Here is a 20740-nt window from a genome sequence, read left to right on the forward strand (position 1 = left end):
ATGGGGCACAAAAGGCTCGTAATTTGTGTTTATAATAATTGTTAATTATAAAGCAATTTGACACACTCATATTAATGACTGAATGGCACAAGGAACTGGAGATCCTTATTTCATCTATATATTGGCATAAAAAATGGGAAAAGATATTAAAGCTTTTTCAAGAAACAATATTTTGGACTAATTGGACCTTTACCTTCACCTTTGTATTGAAAAGGAACACATAAATCTTTCTGGATCAATGTGAGATAGTGATTAGGTGTTGATTAGCAGCAGGGAGACCAAAGGTTCTAGTCTACGTAGTCCAGATGTTCACTGGGTGACTTTGACCCAAACAAATGTTCTCAATTCAACCTACCTCACAAGGTTGTTATTATGAGGAAAAATAGGGAGTGCTATGTATACTTCTTGGGTACCATATAAGCCTAATTAAATACATCTAATAAATAATTGTGTTAAAGGTGTAAAGAGATTGTTTCATTAAGGCATTTGTTTTTGTGATGTCCTACAATTTGAAATGTGAACAGGATGTAATATTTTGAATGTTCTTTTCAATTACATTCTTCTTATATGCAAATTGATAGCTGGGCAATGGAAATGGACCTTCCATATTCTTCTTATTGCTAGGAGACATGTCCTTTAACATGGAAATATAAATTTATTATATTAATTTCTCAGTGGATTTAAAACCTAATATTACTTGCAACTTATGAATGAGTTGTTTATACATAAAAAGGTAAAGGTTCCCCTGCACATCCGTGCTAGTTGTTTCCAACTCTAGGGGCCAGTGCTCATCTCCGTTTCAAAGCCGAAGAGCCAGTGCTTGTCTGAGGACGTCTCCGTGGTCATGTGGCCGACATGACTAGACGCCAAAGTTGCATGGAACCTTCCCACTGTAGTGGTCCCTATTTTTCTACTTGCAGTTTTACATGTTTTCGAACTGCTAGGTTGGAAGAAGGTGGGACGAGTAACAGGCGCTCACTCTGTTACGCGGCACTCGGGATTCGACCCGCCAAACTGCCAACATTTTGATCGACAAGCTCAGCGTCCTAACCCACTGAGCCACTGTGTCCCTTGTTTATACATACATAAAACCCTCACACATATAATGTTGTTATTGCTTTGTGTTTTTTCCATTCCATTCAAGTAAATTAATTAAAAACTTTTTAAAGCGCATACCAGCATGACCTTGAAATGAACTGTCATCATACCAACAGGTAGTGCTTTTAGCAATGTCTACATTTTTCCAGCACCTGTGGAGAAAACTATTGTTTTAAATACTATTAAGTAACAACAACAGCAACAGGTGCTGGAAAAATGTAGAGATTACACAGAAAGAGAAGGAGGAAAACTCAAATGTACTAGAAAGTAAGTCAGGCACTAGAAATGCAAAATTAAATAAAGGGCATTTGAATCTTAAATGGATAATCACACTAAACCAATAAAGTGCAGCAGTTCAAGAAATTTCCTTTTCAACCATTTTACTTACAAAATTCTGAGAAGAAGCAAGCTTCTCTTCTTTGCTTGTGATGGCTGTCCCACTGAGACTGCGTGCAATGCGACGGAAGTTCTCTGCACTGTAGGTTTCCTCTTCTGGCTCTTGGCCAGTATTTGGCACCTGTATTCAGAAAGAAAACTTCATGGTAAATGAATGTACAGAATCACAGTATTCAAGCACTCCTACAATATCACGGACTGAGTTCATTTCAAGTTTTTATAACTACTAGGTTGAATCTACTTTGATTATTGTGAGCTGTGTAGAGTTGTTGAGAGGTGGGTGATATACAACTGTTACATTATTATTTAGGCTAAGGTTTTATTCATCATACTTTTGAATAGGATCCTCATCAAAAGGAAATTAAGAACTGAAAGGATAGGATAACAGAGTTGGAAGAGACCGTGTAGGTCTTCTATCTAGTCCAACCCTCTGCTCAAATAGGAAACTCTATACTATTTCTGACAAGTGGTTATCCAGGCTCTTCTTAAAAGCCTCCAGTGATGGAGCACCCACAACTTCTGAAGCTGTTTACTGGTTGATTGTTCTCACTGTCAAGAAATTTCTCCTTAGTTCTAAGTTGGATTTCTCCTTGCTTAGTTTTCATCCATTCTTTCTTGTCTTGCCTTTAGGTGTTTGGGAAACTAGATTGAGCCCCTCTCGTGGCAGCCCCTCAAATACAGCCCCTCAAATATTGGAACACTGAACCATTTCATCCGTGTTCCTTCTTTTCACAAGATTAGCCATGCTAATTCCTTCAACTGTTCTTTGTATGTTTTAGCCTCCAGGCCCCTAATAATCTTTGTTGCTCTTCTCTGCATTCTTTCCAAAGTCTCAACATCTTTTTTATAATGGGGTGACCAAAACTGGATGTCGTATTCCTGGTGTGGTTTTACTAAGTCTTTGTAAAGTGGTACTAGTATTACATATGATCTTGATTCTATTCCTCTGTTAACCTAGGATTGCATTGGCTTTTTTGGCAGTTGTTGCATACTGCTGGGTCATATTTAGAAGAGTATCCACTAGGACTCCAAGAACACTTTCACTGTTATTGAGGTTTCACCCAATCTGTACCTCTACTTACTCTTGCCTAAAATCTTACTTTTCCTCACATTGAATTTCATTTTATTAGATATGGTCCAATATTCATCTTTTGAGCACCTGGATCTTCAGACTATCATTTGGGGTGTTGGCTATTCCTGTTGGCTTAGTGTTGTCTGCAAATTTGATTCCCCTTCTATTACTTGATCTAAATCATTTATGAAGATATTGGAAGAGAACTGGACCTAAAATGGAACCTTGGGAAACCTCACTGCTTACTTCCCTCTATGAAGATTTAATTCCTTTAAGTACTACATATTGATTGCAATTTGTTAGCCAGTTACAAATCCATCTGGTGATGATGGTGTCTATCCCACTTTTTACTAGTTTACCAAGCTAGTTATGGTCTACTTTGGCAAATGCCTTAGTAAAATCCAAGTAATCTATTTGGCTTCTGGTTATAACTTTGCTTGCTTCTAGGTCACAGGTCGGCAACCTGCGGCTCCGGAGCCGCATGCGGCTCTTTGAGCCGTCTCTTGCGGCTCCCAGCCGCCCGGTGCGCACGCACCTCTTCCAACGGGCAGTGGTGCGCGCGCACCTCTCCAAATGGAGAGTGGCACTGCCCATTTGGAGAGGTGCACGCGCACCTCCCCGAATGGGCAGAGGTGCGCGCGCACCTCCCTAAACCTTTGGAGAGGTGCGCGCGTACCTCCGCGCGAAGGGGCAGCGGTGCCGCTCTTTGAGGAAGCTGCCGCGGCCCGTCTGTGAAGCTGCCGAAAGCGGCAGCTTAGCAGATGGGCCGCGGCAGCTTCCTCAAAGAGCGGCGCCCCTGCCCATTCCGAGAGGTGCGCGCGCACCTCTCCGAACGACCGGAGTTGCGCGCACACCTCCCCAAACCTTTGGGGAGGTGCGCGCGTACCTCCGCGCGAAGGGGCAGCGGTGCCGCTCTTTGAGGAAGCTGCCGCGGCCCGTCTGTGAAGCTGCCGAAAGCGGCAGCTTAGCAGACGGACCGCGGCAGCTTCCTCAAAGAGCGGCGCCCCTGCCCATTCCGAGAGGTGCGCGTGCACCTCTCCGAACGACCGGAGTTGCGCGCGCACCTCCCCAAACCTTTGGGGAGGTGCGCGCGTACCTCCGCGCGAAGGGGCAGCGGTGCCGCTCTTTGAGGAAGCTGCCGCACCTCTCGGAATGGGCAGGGGCGCCTCTCTTTTTGAGGAAGCTGAGACGGGCCGCGGCAGCTTCCTCAAAGAGCGGCACCGCTGCCCATTCGCGCGGAGGTACGCGCGCACCTCCGGTCGTTCGGAGAGGTGCGCGCGCACCTCTTGGAATGGGCAGGGGCGCCGCTCTTTGAGGAAGCTGCCACGGCCCGTCTGCAAAGCTGCCGAAAGCGGCAGCTTTGCAGACGGGCCGTCGCCGTCGGGCAACCGGGAACCGGTTCCATCTCATTTTTTAAAAAATGGCAGCCGCGTGCGTCCGCGCATGCGCAAAAAACCTTTTTGCGCATGCGCGTGCATGGACACACGCACGCGGCTCCCTCTTTTTTTAATTTGTGATGGAACCGGTTCCCAGTGGCTCTTTTTCTTTTTTAGGTTGCCGACCCCTGTTCTAGGTGTTTACAGATCTGTTGCTTAATTATCTTTCCCAGGATCTTCCCAGGTATTGATGTCAGGCTGACTGGTCTATAATTCCCTGGATCTGTTTTTCCCCCCTTTTTGAAGATAGGAACCACATCAGCTTTTTTCCAATCCTTTGATAGTTCCCCAGTTTTCCAGGATCTTTGAAATACAGTATATGGTTCAATGGTTCCAAGATCATGTTTGCCAGTTCCTTCAGAACTCTGGGATGTAATCCATCAAGTCCTAGTGATTTGAACTCATCTATAGTGAAGAGGTGCTCTCTTACCATTTTCTTGCCTAATTTAATTTGTATTTGTAGTCTATCTTTTACACTTTTGTTTTTGGTAGGCTGAGCTATATTTTCTTTGTGTGTGAAGACAGATGCAAAGAATGAATTAAGTAGTTCTGTTTTCTCTTCATTACCCATTACTTTCTTATCATTTCCTCCCATTAGTGGATTGATTGTTTCCTTGGCTTTTTTCTTGTTTTTATGTGTTGAAAGAAACTTTTTAAAATTATTTTTTGACATTCACTGCAAGTTTTATTTCATTTTGAGCTTTAGTTTTCCTAACTTCATCTTTGCAAGTTTGGGCTATTTGTTGGTATTCTGCCATAGTTATGAGTCCCTCTTTCCATTAGCCTTTTTTCTTTCAGTTTATCAGAGAGATCTTTATGCAACTATGCTGCTTTCTTTTTGGATTTCCTGTTTTTATTTTTCAGTGGTATTGTGCTGAGTTCTTCAGAGTTTCCCAAGCTTCTTGAATTGTTTTCCCTTTTAAAATTTTCATCCATGGAATCTTTCCCAATCTCTGAGTTTGTTAAAATCAGTTCTTTTAAAATCTAAGCTACTGGTTTGGTTAAAACAAACAAGTCCAAGTTTACTTCTTCTAGCAATGAAGCCAAGCAATGATGGGGAAAATACAAAAATAACTTTGTGGAATATCCCCTGGGTTTTAAAGAGGCAATGTATTGGTATGTGCAAACTGTTATAGTTAAGAATTAGTAGACCCATTAAGGACAGAATTTGCAGAACTAAGGATTCCCCTAAGTCTTGCCCATCACAAACATGTGCATTCAGTAGGGAGCTGCTCGAATGTAAATGCTATTTCTGCAAATCTTCAGTGCCACAATCAACTTGCTCGTCTCCATTTTGTTGTAAGCCAGTGCAAACTTCAAGATCTTATCTGGTTCAACTGCTTTGGATTGCTTGAGAACACCTGTGGCTTGAAAAATCAAATGTTTGCTTTCTCAAGTTGTTACTCCGAGACTTCATAAAAATGTAAAGACCCCCTTGAATTAAGTTTGGCTCCTAATTAACATGTTCCTGTTGTTTCTTGGCATCAGTATTGAAATGGTTTGTTATGGTCTAAATAGAATAGAATAGAATAGAATAGAATAGAATAGAATAGAATAGAATAGAATAGAATAGAATAGAATAGAATAGAATAGAATAGAATGGAATAGAATAGAATAGAATAGAATCTGGAATAGAAGCTTCTAGTCCAGCCCCCTGCTCAAGCAGGAGAACCTATACCATTTCAGACCAGTGACTGTCTAGCCTCTTCTTAAAAATCTCCAGTGATGGAGGGCCCATGATTTCTGGAGGCAAGCTGTTCCACTGGTTAATTGTCCTGACTGTCAGGAAGCTTCTCCTTAATTCCAGGTTGCTTCTCTCTTTGATCACTTTCCAACCATTGTTTCTTGTCCTGCCCTCTGGTGCTTTGGTGAATAACGTGACCCTCTCTTCTTTGTGGCAGCCCCTCAAATACTGGAATGGGGCTATTCATGTCTCCCCTATTTCTTCTTTTCTTTAGACTAGCCAAACCCAAGTCCTGCAGCCATACTTCGTATGTTTTAGTCTCCCGGCCTTTGATCATCTTAGTTGCTCTTCTCTGAATTTTTTCCAAACTCTCAGCATCTTTTTTGTGATATGGTGACCAAAACTGGCTGCAGTATTCCAGGTGTGATCACTTCGTGTGATCTTGATTCTATGCCTCTTCTTCTATTCTTCTTCCAAATATTCTTCAACTTCTCATCTAGTGTACAACCAGTCCTGATTAACTTTGGGGAAGGGTCAACTAAAATTGCTAGATGTTGCTACATATTGAGAGTTTGAAGTCATTGAAAATATTGTTATAGGAAAGCTAAAGGCCTTAGAGATTCAAAATGCCTTTTATCATTTTAGATTAATATACCAGCTATGACTGCACAGGGATAGCTCTCCAATGGATATTCATGCTCTGGTAATTTCCTTTTTGGACTTCTGGAAAGCATTTGTGAGATTGCCTTTGAAAATAGCCCAGAAACATCAGTTGGTTCAGAACACGGTTATTAGATTGCTAAATGAGCTGGTTAATGCAATTAGATAATTCTAGTACATCTGCCACCAGACTGCACATGCACACCAGAATGCTGGTGTTAAACTCTAAATCCTAAACAGTTTTGGGGCAGCTACCTGAAGAAGCATCTCCTCCTGTATTTATCTACCTGGTTCTTCAGATCTGAACTTGAGATTTTCCTCTGCCTCTGCAAATGAAGCAAAGTTGTAAGAGAGAGAGAGCTTTTCCAGTGATGATATTCTATTTGTGGAACACACTCTGCAGAGAGACTAAGGCAGTTTTTTGTAGAAGCTTAATTCTGTTTTTACTCTTTGGCCTTGTGGAAGTTTACATTTATTCTCTTTGTGAATCTCTGCCATATACAGTACTTATCTATATAATCCACTGTTAGAATGGATTCTGTTAAATACCTTAAGGTAGATAGTTAAGCATTTTATATTGTAGTCAGTTGCAATAGTAAGCTATAGAAATCCATCATATAGCCATTGTTTTAAAATAAAAACAAGACAGGATTACAACATGTTCAGCTACTGTATCTAAGATCTTACTAGTAATAATCCCTTGCATCAACTATAAATGGAAAGAAGTATAGTACACTCTATCTGAAATGTTTATCCTCTATGTTTAATGTTAACATTGGTAAAAATATTCCTACCTTATTACCTTACATTTTTTCATCTGTACAAGTAGCATTCCCATAACCCAGTTCTCACTCTAGCATATCCTTACATGTGTCTTAGTCTCTGGAGAACCAATATTTCCGCAGATGTTGTGTTCAGGTTCTGCTGTTCTTGACAGACCCCTATACGTCTTTCTTGTAGGCAAGTTTGCTGATGCAGGGGAGAAGAAGGAAAAAAGAAAGGAGATTAAACTGAAGTTTTGTCTATATGATCTTCAGGTAGTTTATCTGAAATAAAATATATCCTCTTAATTTTCTATGTGGAATTCCATTTTATGTGGTTTAATTAATTTCCCTAGAATGAAAATAAAGGAAGCTCGTAACAACTGACAGGAAATAAATGTCAGTTGCCATAACAAAATCATCCATCTAAATATTCACCATAATTAAAGTCAGTTTCTTTATTATTGTGAGCTTCTCCTATTTTCATCTTAGGGAAATGGATTAAATCACATAAAATGCAATAGAAAATTAAGAGGATATATTTTATTTCAGAAAGATCACTACAAAAGAGAGAAGAGAATTGCTGCAAGGCTTTTGCTGTGAGGATCAGACACCACAAAGAACAACATACTATTGCCCCCAAAACTTTGTTTCCAGGCGAGGTGTCAGTTTTTGAGAGCTTTTTAATTAATGTTCTTTTCATAAGAAATGGGTGTGCAGTAACTAAAGAATAACACAGCTGAGAATCAAAATAGTTTTGTTAAATGTAACATAAAAATGTTGGCACATACTTTTAACAAACCTCGCTTCAACAATGGTTGTGCTCAAATACATTTAGGAAATGCAGTACAGTTTTTCCTAATGTATTAATGTCAGTCAGCCTAATGCAAAATAAAAACTGCCTTTCAACATAAATCTAAATTCACACATATTCCAAAGTATTAGGAACATGAAGACCCCTAAGAAAATACTACACATAGCACATAAAATAATTTTACCTGCTTTGTTCAGCACCGGTTTCGAACTTTCCAGTTTTCCCAATAGAGGTACTTGCATGCTGGCCTGGTACAGAGATTCCAGCTCAGAAACCTCCTGCACTGTTTCCTGATTCTGCACTGGGTATTCCCCAAAAGCTCTTTGACTGATCACAGGTGATTTGTTTTCAGGCATCAAAACCCGGTTGGCAGTCTTATGCTGAGTTATTGCTGTGTTAAAATTGCTAACATGGTCTATGCAACTTGCCACAGGCACAGATGAAATTGAGCCAGCAGGATTTCTGTAACTGGTGTATTTTGTTTTTTCCTCACTGCTGCATTTTCTTGGATATAACTTGGGATTCAAGGAACATTGTTTCCCTTTGTTGCAGAGGATTTTTGTATGTGAATCAGAATTTTCAGAAATGATGTTGGAAGCATTAAAACCATCTTCAGAACTCAACTCAATTTTAGAAAGACTTGAGTCCAACGTTCCAGCAGGTGCTGTTCCATTCTCCTGTCTTCCAACATCTGACACCTTGAGGTAAAAATGACTACTGTAGAATTCCTGCTGTAATTTTGGAGCGTTTTGATCACAACGGATAGCTGCCTTCCTCTTTTCCTCATAAGTACCTTGTCTTTGGAAATTTCCCTCCAACCACTGAAACTGTTCTGCAATGGAAAGAAAATGCCTTTTGCTACTTACACCTTTGGATTTCAAAGAATCCCCACTGACAATTTCTTGTGGATGATGTAAACTCTCGTGACTGTTTACCTCAAGTTGTCCAGTCGTCTGTAATTCTTCTGGAACACAATGAGGCAGAGGGGGAAGAGAAGGCAGTATTGCACCATGAAGATCCCCAGGTGGAGCAGCACTAGGCCATTCTGAAATGCTTCCTGAATTGAAAAGTGGATTATGTAGGCCTTTTTTGCCAGGTGGAGCTTCTGATGGTGGTGAAGAGGGGAAGAGTGTAGGTAATGATTCAGAGTTTATTATAGTTACATTCATTTTGCAGTAGGGGGCAAGAGGAGATGCTGCATTATGTAGGTTCTTGACCTTAATATTACTGTTGTGGTCTTCGTAATCTTTTAAAGTGCTAGAAGAAGCAAGTTTCACATCACCATCGATTTCATTCTTAGTCTGAATGCATTGGTCACTACCAGGTTGTCTATAAGGAAAAGTAGTAGCTTGATCACTGAAAGTAACAGATGCAGCTTGAAAGTTCAGGTTGTTCTCAAGAAGGGGTTGAAATATGGGTTTGGAATATGATGATTCCTTTTCAGGATGGGAAGCAAGTGGATGGACATAGGATCTGGACCTAGGTGCTGCTTCTTTGCTGGGTTCCAGCATGCTCTTCTGTTTCAGCAGTACTTGGAGTGGGTTAGTCTGTTTACTGAAACACACATAAAATCATCATCAGTGACTGATGATTCCTAATTAGAAATATTAAGCTAAGTTAAAATCTACTAAGTTAACAAGGTACATAATTTATCAGTGTTTTCTGGCATCTGTGAGTGTAAAATTATTGCATGGTTGCATACAGAATTGCTAAATTTTTCTGGTACCAGAATGGCACCAAGAACAATTATCTATTTTGGAAAAAATAATTTGTCATTGAAGAATTTCTCCAATGACCAACAGTTTCAACCTCAAGAACATATGTATGCTAATATATTCTTGAAGATTTGAAGATGAATCAAATGGAGAATATCCTCACCATGGACTAAGATCATGCAATTCCTTACTGTACAGGAATACAGTCCATCACATTACAGTAGAATTCTTCTCTTAGAACTGAGTTTCCCTCTTTTCCCCATTAAAAAAACCTTTCACCAGTAAATGTTCAAAAAACTTCAACCACTGTCAATACGATGCAATGAATTTCTACTGAGAAATATTAGATAACATTCTTATGTTTTAATATGTTTTGTGCAATATAATATATAAAAGAATATGGGAGAATCAGCTTATATGATTCTTATTTTCATATATAATTGTATTTCAACTAAGTACATCTAAATTAGTCTAACAGCCTGCACTGTTGTGTATAAAAAGCTGAAGAATCTTTCCTTTTTAATAAGAGTTTCACATGATAAATATCACAACTATTGATAATAAAAACAAGGAGTTGTAATAATAAATGTATGCTGTGTGAGGGTTTTTTTTGCCATGACCAGTAACCCGAAGGACAATTATGAAAACTGAGGCAAAATCAATATTTTTTTGCAATTAGGATTTTTTTTATGGTAGGGTAAAAGATTAAGCAATTTTTTGCCCTTCAACTCTTTTTCCAGGGTCTCCAAACCTCTCAAACCCCGTACTAGCTGTTAATAAGAAGCATGGAAATAATAGTATAAGCTTTTCCCCCCCTTGTGCCTTAGAGTCAGTGTTGACTCTTGGCAGCTGCCTGGATGGCTCCTGCAGTTTTCTGGGTAAGACTTCGGAAGTGGTATCTGTTGCCTCCTCTGGAGCTGAGAGGGAGTGACCGACCCAAGGACACTAAATTGGCTTTGTGCCCAAGGTGCGACTAGAACTCAGGATCTCCTTGTTTCTAGCCTGGTGCCTCAACCACTATAGCCAAACTGATTCACAATAAGTTAAAATTAGTTTAACGTTATTTTGAAAAGGAGAGCATTAAATAAATAAAAAACTTGGCCGTGGCCCAATACATTTTGCTTCATTGTCCTCCAAATAATGCATGTGGTCCCTGACCATAAATATGCAGTTTTGCTAAATAGCAAAAAAAAGAACGATACTAGAGAAAGCTGGAAACCACACAAAAGGATCCTTAAACTGGTCATTTTCTATCCAATATCATCATCATCATCATCATCATCATCATCATCCCTTTAACAAACAACATCTGCCTATCCCAGGTCCTTGGGAAGGACTCAATAAGTGAATAAAAATGCCAAATCCAGCCTAAAACGTGACTGGGCAAGTAGCCATAATCTTGGCCACCACTTAGAAAAATCCGTGCATTGACAAAATTTCCATCTCTCAATTGCAAAAGGCCATAGTGCCTGGTTCTGCACATATACGTGCCAATACATTACAACATGCTAGGTTCTTGGGAAGAATTCAATGTGTATGAAGTCCAACACCAGCTAAAGAGTTGGCAGCTGTGACTTCACATTATTGTAAACAGATAAAAATCCTAATGTGATGCTGATAATGTACATCTGATCCTAATTTATAGTTTGCTAGAATTTCTGCTAAAGGTCATATTCTTGTTGTTATTGGCTATTCCAGACATGTCAAACACAAGGCCCGGGGGCCGGATCCGGCCCGCGAAGTGGTTTCATGTGGCCCGCGAAGCCATCCTGGAAACAGTGAGGGAACGGCCCCCACTGCCTTGGCCCTGGCCCAGAGACCCTCCTTCTACCAGAGACCCTCAGATCTGTCCCACTCCTGCCCAGGCCCCCATAGGCACCCTCGATGCGAACGATGTAGAGCTGGCCATGCCCACCCAGTAGGCCATATGCACTTTAGCCACACCCACCCAGTAGGCCATGCCCACCCAGGCCACACCCACCCGGCCCCCTGAGGGCAACCGCAATGCTGATGTGGCCCTCAATGAAATTGAGTTTGACATCCCTGGGCTATTCTATTGCTATTGTCATAAATAATTGAAGATACTATTATGATAAAGAATTTGGTACAGAAACACAGCTAAACACAAAATTGCATAAAGTTTGCATCCAGGTCTCTTTCAGATACAGTAAAAAAATCATAAGGAATAGGATAGGGAAAAATTTGACTAGGACATATCTAATTCTTTTGCTTATGAAGAAAGTATCGCTGGTTCTAAAATCTTTCAAGTTCAAATAACAAAAAGTAATTTTGGAAGTGCAGGAAAGATTTATATTCCACATATACTTTCCAGACCATTATTTATAATAATTCAGAAAACTCTTCAATTGCACTGCCAAAACATGGTAGTCTATTTAGAATAATCTTTCAATATTTATTAAAATTAAAAAACCTTGGGAATATACCAGATGGCAGTTTATCAGCATTGCAGTTAGTTGGATATAGCAATAGCACTTAGACTTATATGCCGTTTCACAGTGCTTTAACAGCCCTCTCTAAGTGATTTACAGAGTCAGCATATTGTCCCCAACAATCTGGGTCCTCAGTTTACCAACCTCGGAAGGATGGAAGGCTGAGTCAACCTTGAGCCGGTGAGAATAGAATTGCTAAACTGCTGGCAGTCGGCAATCAGCAGAAGTAGCCCGCAGTACTTCATTCTAACCACTGCGCCATCTGTATCTACTGCAGCACCTCAACTTCAACTAGAATCGAATAGATTATTATGAAGCTGCTTTTTGAGAATTTATTTTTTAAAAAACAAGCATTGTTTATTAGAAACCAGCATGGGTTTATCAAGAATAAATCATGTCAAATGAACCTGCCAGCTCAGTTCCCATGAGAATGTGGTAGACTTCAACAAAGTAGTTGGCAAAAACTCTGATAAAATTCTTGTAGAGGTGGTGATAAGAATGGGCTGGATTATGCCACCATTAGATGGGTACAAAAGTGACTGACTTATCGCCCCCTCCCCCAATTTATTTAAATGGCCCTATGTCAAAATTGTGGGAAATGTCAATAGGTGTATGGGTTTCCATTCTTATACTTCCCACTCTTGAACATATTTATAAATAACTTGGATGAGGGGTTAGAAAACATCAAATTTGTACAGTACACAAACCCCCTGCTCAAGCAGAAGAACCTATCCACTTCAGATAAGTGACTGTCCAGTCTCTTCTTAAAAATGTCCAGTGATAGAGTGCCCATGATTTCTGAAGGCAAGCTGTTCCACTGGCTAATTGTCCTCACTGTTAGGAAGTTTCTCCTTAATTCCAGGTTAGTTTCCAACTCCTGCCCTTTGGTGCTTTTGAGAATTTGACCCCCCCTCTTCTTTGTGGCAGCCCCTCAAATACTGATATGCTGCTATCATGTCACCCCTATTTCTTCTTTTCTTTAGATTAGCCAAACCCAAATCCTGCAGCTGTTTTTCATGTTTTAGTCTCCAGGCCTGTGATCATCTTAGTTGCTCTTCTCTGAACTTTTTCCAAAGTCTCAACATCTTTTTTTTAATGTGATGACCAAAACTGGATACGGTATTCCAGGTGTGGTCTCACCTGTCTTCTCCCGCTGCTGCTGCTCCTATGCGAGCTTCCTGTGATGCAGGCGGCTGCGCAGCGTATCCAGATCACCTGCCTCCCCCCACCTCTTCATCCATGCTTGGACTTACATGTGCTGCGTGGGCTGTGGCTGCTGCCAGACACCACCTCCTATGCTGGCCATGCCCACCCACCCTCCAGGCTTATTTTTGGGGTAGGGCTTATATTAGGAGCACGCTAAATTATCAGGCTAGGGCTTATTTTCTGGGTGGGTCTTATTTTGGGGGAAATACGCTATGTTCTGGTCTACTTTGTCAAATGCCTTACTGAAATCTAAGTGTACTATGTCCACAGCATTTCGCTGGTCTATTGACAAGCTAGAACAATCAGCAGAAATCAGCAAGATTAATTTTGACAGGGATAAAGTTCTACACTGGAGTAAAATAAATTAAAACTTGTTAAGTATATATAAAACTTAACTACTGAGTACAGTTAATCTACACTCAATATGCCTGCAGGATACAAGAAGGGTATTCTTATGAGCTTTGATACACTTGAAAAGAACCTGGACTACAAGTCGAATATGAATCAATAATATGATACAGAACATGCAATTATACAGTAGTGTCAAGATCAAAAGAAGCATTCTTCCTCTTTATATATGTGCATATATAAATCTTTCTGTTCTCTCTCTGTGTCTGTGTGATTTTGTGTGTGTGTGAGAGAGAGATTTAACTTACAGTGCATTCAGAAAGTATTTAGACTCCCTTCACATTGTCAATTTTGTTATGCTGCAGCATGATTCTACAATTGTTGAAATTCATTTTTTCCTTGTTAATCTACACTCAGTACCCCATAATGACAAAGTAAAAACAGAAACTTAGAAATGTCTGTAAACTTATTAAAAAGAGAAAACTGAAATATCAAATTGGCATAAGTATTCAGATCGTTTGCAACAACATTTGAAATTTAGCTAAGGTGCCTCCCCTTTCTCTTGATCGTTCCTGACAAGTTTCTACATCTTGATTGGAGTCGACTTGTAAATTAAATTGATTGGACATGATTTGGAAAGGTACACATCTCTCTATAGAAGGCCTCATAGCTGACAATGCATACTTTAGCAGAGCAAAAGCCATGAGGTCAAAGTAACTGCCTGGAAAGCTCAGAGATAGGATTATTGCAAGGCCCAGATCTGGGGAAGGCTACAATAAAATTTCTGATGCACTGAAGGTTCCTAAGAGCCTCCATAATTCTCAAATGCAAGAAGTTGGGCACAACCAGGACTCTTCCAAGACCTGGTTGCCCACTCAAACTGAGCAATCAGGGGAGAATTAGTAAGAGAGATAACCAAGAACCTGATGGCCACTCTGACTGAGGTCCAGAGGTGGAGATGGGAAAGAGTTCCAGAAAAACAACCATTACTGCAGTCCTCCATTGATCTGGGCTTTATGCTGCTAGTGGCCAGACGGAAGCCTCTCCTCAGTGCAAAACACATGAAAGCCCACTTGGAGTTTGCAAAAAAGAACCTGAAGGACTCTCAGACTGTGAAGAATAAGATTCTCTGGTCTGATGAAACCAAGATTAAACTGTTTGATCTCAATTCTAAATGTTATGTCACCTGCCCAATATCATTCCAACAGTGAAGTATGGTGGTGGCAGCATCATGCTATGGGGATGTTTTTCAGCAGCAGGGATTGGGAGACTGGTTAGGTTTGAAGGAAAACTGAATGGAGCAAGTACAAGGATATCCTCAATGAAAACCTGTTCCATAGTGCTCAGGACCTCAGACTGGGTGGAAGATTCACTTTCTAACATGACAACAATCCTAAGTACATAGCCAACACAGGAATGGCTTAGGGACAACTCTGTGAATGTCCTAGAGTGGCCTAACCAGACCCCTGACCCCTATTGAACATCAATGGAGAGACTTGAAAATGGCTGTCTACCAATGGTTGGCTGTCTACCAACGGTTGGCTGTCTACCAATGGTTGCCATCCGATCTGACTGAGCTTGAGAGGATTTGCAAGGCAGAATGGCAGAAAATTCCCCAATTCAGGTGTGCAAAGCTTGTCATGTCATGCCCCAAAAGACTAGAGGCTGTAATTGTTGCCAAAGGTGCTTCAACAAAGTACTGATTGAAGAGTCTGAATACTTATGTGATATTTCAGTTTTTTCTTTTTAATAAACTTACAGACATTTGTACAGTTCTGTTTCACTTTGCCATTATGGGTATTTAGTGCAGATTAATGAGAAAAAAAGATTTTCAACAACTATAGAATCAGGCTGCAGGATAACAAAATTGACAAAAGTGAAGTGAGTCTGAATACTTTCAGAATGCACTGTAGAGGTACTTAACTTTCTAGCACCTTTAGTTTAAATCTCTTGGACACTAAATAGCTCAGGAAAACTGCTAGTGACAGATACAGATACTTATCCTGAACCTATGCCCACATTAAGCCATAGAAACAAACAAAATAGAAAGAATCAAAGAATTAGCTATTGTTTAAAGATTTTACAGAAAACCTAGGCACACACAATTTCTGTGCAGTAATAGGTATGCCCTCTTTTATTTTTGAATCTATGTGGTCAATAAATTCCCAATTATATTGTCACTTCCCAGCTGGATCCATACTGTAGATACTAACCCTGCATCAAGTGTAACAATATTTTATACCTGAAGTTCATTCTAGAATTAACCCTGGGAGTCCATCATACTCGTTATCATTCAAGATCTGAGTGAAATAATTAAGTTTCATACAACAGGGGAAACTCCTTTCCAGATCAGGTCCAATTCAGATCTGGAATATGGCAATATTGTTTTAGTCTACCTTGTAGATTGGGTCATGTTGCCGCCCGGTGGTGGGTGGCAGGTGGATGGCGGTTGTACAGGTTGCTGTTGCTGCATGCGATCCTGGAGGCTCCGCTCTTTTCGGACATAGATTTGCAGCTTCTTATCGATTAGAACTCTGCTCTGAGTGCTAGAGCTGGCATCATGCATGGCAAGTCTTAGTTTAGCTAAAAAGCAAAAGAAAACATAGCAGAAACAAAAACAAAACTCGGGGAAGGAGAGAAAAAAGTAATGATGCAACAAAAAAAATAAAAAGGAACATGCAAATACTGCCATGAAAAAGTTCACAAGGATGCATCTATTCCCAATAAGGCACATTCAGGTTAGCTACATGTCCAAACAAGTTAATGAGAAATAAAATAGTGAAATTAAGCAAGATTTTAAATGGTTTTTAATGAAATGCCCTTGGTGACCTTAGGTCACTGTAACCCTCATGTAACTAACCATTTAAATTCAAATAGTTGTCTCTAGTCCCAGTTAGCTGGAACCCAATAGGCAGTCAGGTGAGACAGTTGCTGGCAAAGCTTTAATGAAGTCTAGTTTTTGCTTTCTTGCTGTCTGAATCCATTAGAGAGGATTTCTAGAAACAAATACTGTTAATCATCCAAAGCCAATTTGTCTGCAACTTTGCTAACCAGCAAGAAGAGAATGGAGGATGGGAAGGAGAATTAGCCAATCAAAAATATGAGATACAAAAATAAAAAAAATGCAGCAGCACAAATTCCTAAAATCACAGCACATATTTTAAACAATGACTGCCCCTTTTGTTCATCTTCTTGACATTTTGCTGTATACATTTTGCTTTTTTGTATGATTGAGCAACTTCATGCTATACTTTGGAAATTAAAAACTTTTTGATAAACCAGTCTCTGAACTGAGAAAATTATGTGCAGGAGAAAATGCAGGAAAACATAATTAGCAGACAGAATAGGTGGCATCAAGAATTCATCTGCCTTTCTCAGCTTTCAATAGCCCCAGTAATAAAAAAAGAATATTATATTCTGATATTACAAGGAAGTACAATAGCAAAAAAATAGAAAAAAGACCTCTTTTACATCCCCCCTTTCTGACTTAGTTTGCATTAAACAGTTAATTCTATTAACTTAGGTTATGTTAATAAACTGTACAAAGCAGAGTAAGCTGAAGCAATTAATAAATACTTACATATAGCTTCATTACAGAGAGCCAAAGCTGCAGCACAATCTCCTTTCTGCTCTTGATGCAGTGACTCTTGAAAGACAGAATCTGCCTCTTGGACGGGCCTCTCAAAGCCATCAATCCTCCCTGCAAGGGCAGCATTCTTGGTTTCCATTCCAGGTTTCTTTCCCTCTTCATCTAAACAGCCCCCATCCATATCCACCCCTCCCCTCATGTTGCAGATCACATATCCTGAAGCTTGTCTGTTTGAAATCTGTCTGCAACCAATGCAAGGAATATGCATCAGAAGCAAAGACATGTATAATGTTAAAACAATATTCTGGGTCCCTTTTCTAAGCTGGGATATCACAAGCACCAGCAGCAATCCATTTATTGCCAAAAGCAAAGAGGTTTGCTCTTGGGGCAACTACAGAGAAAATGGGGTACAGAGACTTTGTTTTATAAGTGGGACTGGCCCTTGGTATGGGCTTGGGCTGTGGGGATGTGTATGTGTTGATTCTAGTGCATGACTCAGTCAAAAGGTCAGTTTTAACTGTCCTTCCTGGTGTATGTTGGCTTGCCTTTTGTTGTGTAGATGGTATCTGGGTAGTCTGTTTGTGGGTGTGGGGAAGTGTGATTGAACAAGTTCTTTGTCTGGTTCATTACTCTTGGTTTTGGTACTTGATTTTGTTATTGTCAGTTGATAGCTTAGCAGAGGTGCAATTTAGCAATCTATTGTTACAATGTACCTCCCAGAATTTCCAATCTGGGTGGATCATGGATTTGTGTTAATGTTAAGGGATAGCTGAGACAGTGAGAGAAATAGTTAATTTGGAATAAAAAATATCCTATGATTATTATAATAAAATTATTTCCACAATAACAAGGGAGTTTATACAGCATAGAGGGCTGGAACAGGGTTTTATTAACATTCTAATGAAACCCAGTTTTACAAATCAATTTAATAAATTGAGCTGAAGAACAGAGTACTTGGAAATTAAATCCTATGAAAAGTGATTAAAAGAAATGGGCCATGTTTAGCCTAAAGAAGAGAAGACTAAAAGAGACATAAGAGCAGCCTTTAGATATTTGAAGACCATCACAGGAAAGAGGGTATGGATTTGTTACTCATCGGTATTGAGGCTAGGATAAGAACCAGTAAATAAAAACTTTGTAGAGAGAAAATGAAACTTGAAATTAGAAGGAATTTCCTGACTGTTACGGCTATTAAGTAGTGGAACATACTTCTTTGTAAGCTAGAAAAATGTGGGATAGATAGCATCATTACACCAGATGGATTTGTAACTGGCTGACAAACCATACTCAACAAGTACTTTACTGAAAAACTACATTGGCACAGAAGAAGTGAAACCAGATCTGGATTTCCCATGTAAACGCAAGCATAGTTATTTCCCTCTTTCTGTCTGAGCCACCCACAGTCCACCAATCACTTCTGTTCATTTTGTTATAAGAAAACAGCTAGCCACACTCGGTGTCCTTGCAAACTTCCAGATATTGCTTCGGTTGCCTACATGCCATCCCCCCACCTTTGCATTCCATTCCACCACTGCTTCCCTTTTGTGTCAAGCTGTGAGTGAATGAGAAAATGTGGGTGAAAGAGTGAATCAGCCTTGACAGAAGTAAGCAGTGGGGTGACACAAGGTTCCGTCTTAGGCTCAGTACTCTTCAAAATCTTCATAAATGACTTAGATGAGGGAATAGAAGAGGAACTCATCAAATTTGCAGATGACACTAAGCTGGCAGTAATAGCCAATACCCCAGAAGACAAGCTCAGGATCCAAAAAGATCTTGATAGACTTGAACAATGGGCCCTATCCAAGAACATGAAATTTAATGTGGAGAAAAGCAAAGTTTTACATTTACATTTTACCTTTGGGAAAACCAAAGGTACAAGAACAGATTAGATGACATCTGGCTCAAAGACAGTAACTGTGACAGGAATCCTGGAATCCTAGTGGACAATCACTTAAATATGAGTCAGCAGTGTGTGGCAGCAGCCAAAAAACCCTAATATAATTCTTGGTTGTATAAACACAGGCATAGAATCAAAATCACATGAAGTATTAATACTGCTTTATAACGCTAACTTAATAAGACCACACCTGGAATACCGCATCCAGTTTTGGTCATCACATTACAAAAAGGATGTTGAGAGTTTGGAAAAAGTGCAAAGAAGGGCAACTAAGATGATTAGAGGTCTGGAGACTAAAACATATGAAGAACGGTTGCAGGATTTGGGTTTGGCTAGTCTAGAGAAAAGGACTTGGGGTAACATGATAGCAGTATTCCAGTATTTGAGAGGTTGTCACAAAGAGGAGGGGGCCAACTTATTTACCAAAGAACCTGTAGGCAGGACAAGAAACAATAGATGGTAACTAATCAAGGAGAGAAACAACCTGGAACTAAACAGAAACTTCCTAATAGTGAGGAAAATTAACTCATGGACCAGCTTGCCATCTGAAGTTAGAGGTGCTTCATCAGTGGAGGTTTTTAAAAAGAGGCTGGACAGTCACTTCTCTTAAATGGTATAGGGGTCTTCTTCTTAAGCAAGGGGTTGGAATAGAAGACCACCAAGGTCCTTCCAGCACAATTCTGATTAATTTCCAAGGTCAATGGATTTAACTTTAGATTTCTAAGTGACATCTATAGCAGAGATCTCCAACCTTTCCAGGCTCGAGGACCGGAGGGAAGGAGTGGAGCTTCAAAATTGGTGTGTGTGCACTGGCGTGGCACTAGCAGTCCCGTTTGCGCATGCAGCATGCTCTGGCACCATGTGCATGTGCAAACAGGCCATGCAAACAGGCCATGCAAACTGCCCAGGCTAGCGGCGCATGTGCAAACGGGCTGCGGACACCCGCCCTGCACTAGCATTACTGTTCAAGCCTGCGTGCCTGCGCAAACAGGGCAGTGGCTGCTAGCGGGGAGGGGGGGTTGAGAATGCGTGCCCATACCGGCCAGCTGTTTCCGTGGCCCGCTGGCCAAGAGCCCATAGCCCGGTCTTGGGCTGCGGATCATAGTTTGGGGATTCCTGATCTATAGCACTTTTTAGTGGCTAAGGCTCACAAACCAGCAGGGATTTTTTCTGAACAGGGAGCTTAGCTGTGGTCTTCCCTACCTTGATAGTATCCAAATTAAGTTAATAAAATATCATTCAGTTTTAATCCTATTTATTTTACCTTCTTTTTACACATGGTCTATTTCTATGACTAATTTCATACTTATTTTATTTGCCCAGCGTTGATCATTGTGTGTCTATAATCTGACACGAATAAAGAAAGTTAATAAAATATACATGATGCCAACTCAGCTCTGTAGGTGCTGTAAAATCCAAATGCACTAGAAATGCATTGCTACATTCAAAACACCATAATTAGTACTCTGTCTAAACATTTCAGATATTAATTTCAGTGTTCTAATTTATAAGTGGCTTGAGTATATATGCGTTTGTCTTCCTTATTAAGCTATTTACACATCCAGATATTCATCGGCATTCCTTTTTCAATTATTCAAAATTAGATTTTATTAA

General features: G+C 40.1%; 1 protein-coding gene across 9 annotated transcripts in view; it reads right to left on the minus strand.

Moving 5' to 3' along the window:
- Positions 1 to 20740, minus strand: part of USP54 (ubiquitin specific peptidase 54) — a 158955-nt gene that overhangs the window by 20901 nt on the left and 117314 nt on the right. For 7 of the 9 annotated variants that reach the window (XR_014492701.1, XR_014492702.1, XM_083364159.1 and 4 more), the window contains exons 17-21: positions 17221 to 17340; positions 16037 to 16223; positions 8106 to 9475; positions 7215 to 7315; positions 1487 to 1615 (exon numbers count right to left, since the gene is read on the minus strand). Coding sequence is in view for 6 of the 9 variants with exons in the window: in XM_083364159.1 (XP_083220285.1) it covers positions 1487 to 1615; positions 7215 to 7315; positions 8106 to 9475; positions 16037 to 16223; positions 17221 to 17340 (1907 nt within the window). In the remaining 3 variants the exon portion in view is untranslated. Of the gene's footprint in view, positions 1 to 1486; positions 1616 to 7148; positions 7316 to 8105; positions 9476 to 16036; positions 16224 to 17220; positions 17341 to 20740 lie in introns of those variants that run through there. The other 2 variants (XR_014492703.1, XM_083364164.1) reach the window with 2 other exon arrangements.

The sequence above is a fragment of the Vipera ursinii genome (genome assembly GCF_947247035.1).
Source record: "Vipera ursinii genome assembly, chromosome: 5".
In the NCBI taxonomy this organism is placed as follows: domain Eukaryota; kingdom Metazoa; phylum Chordata; class Lepidosauria; order Squamata; family Viperidae; genus Vipera; species Vipera ursinii.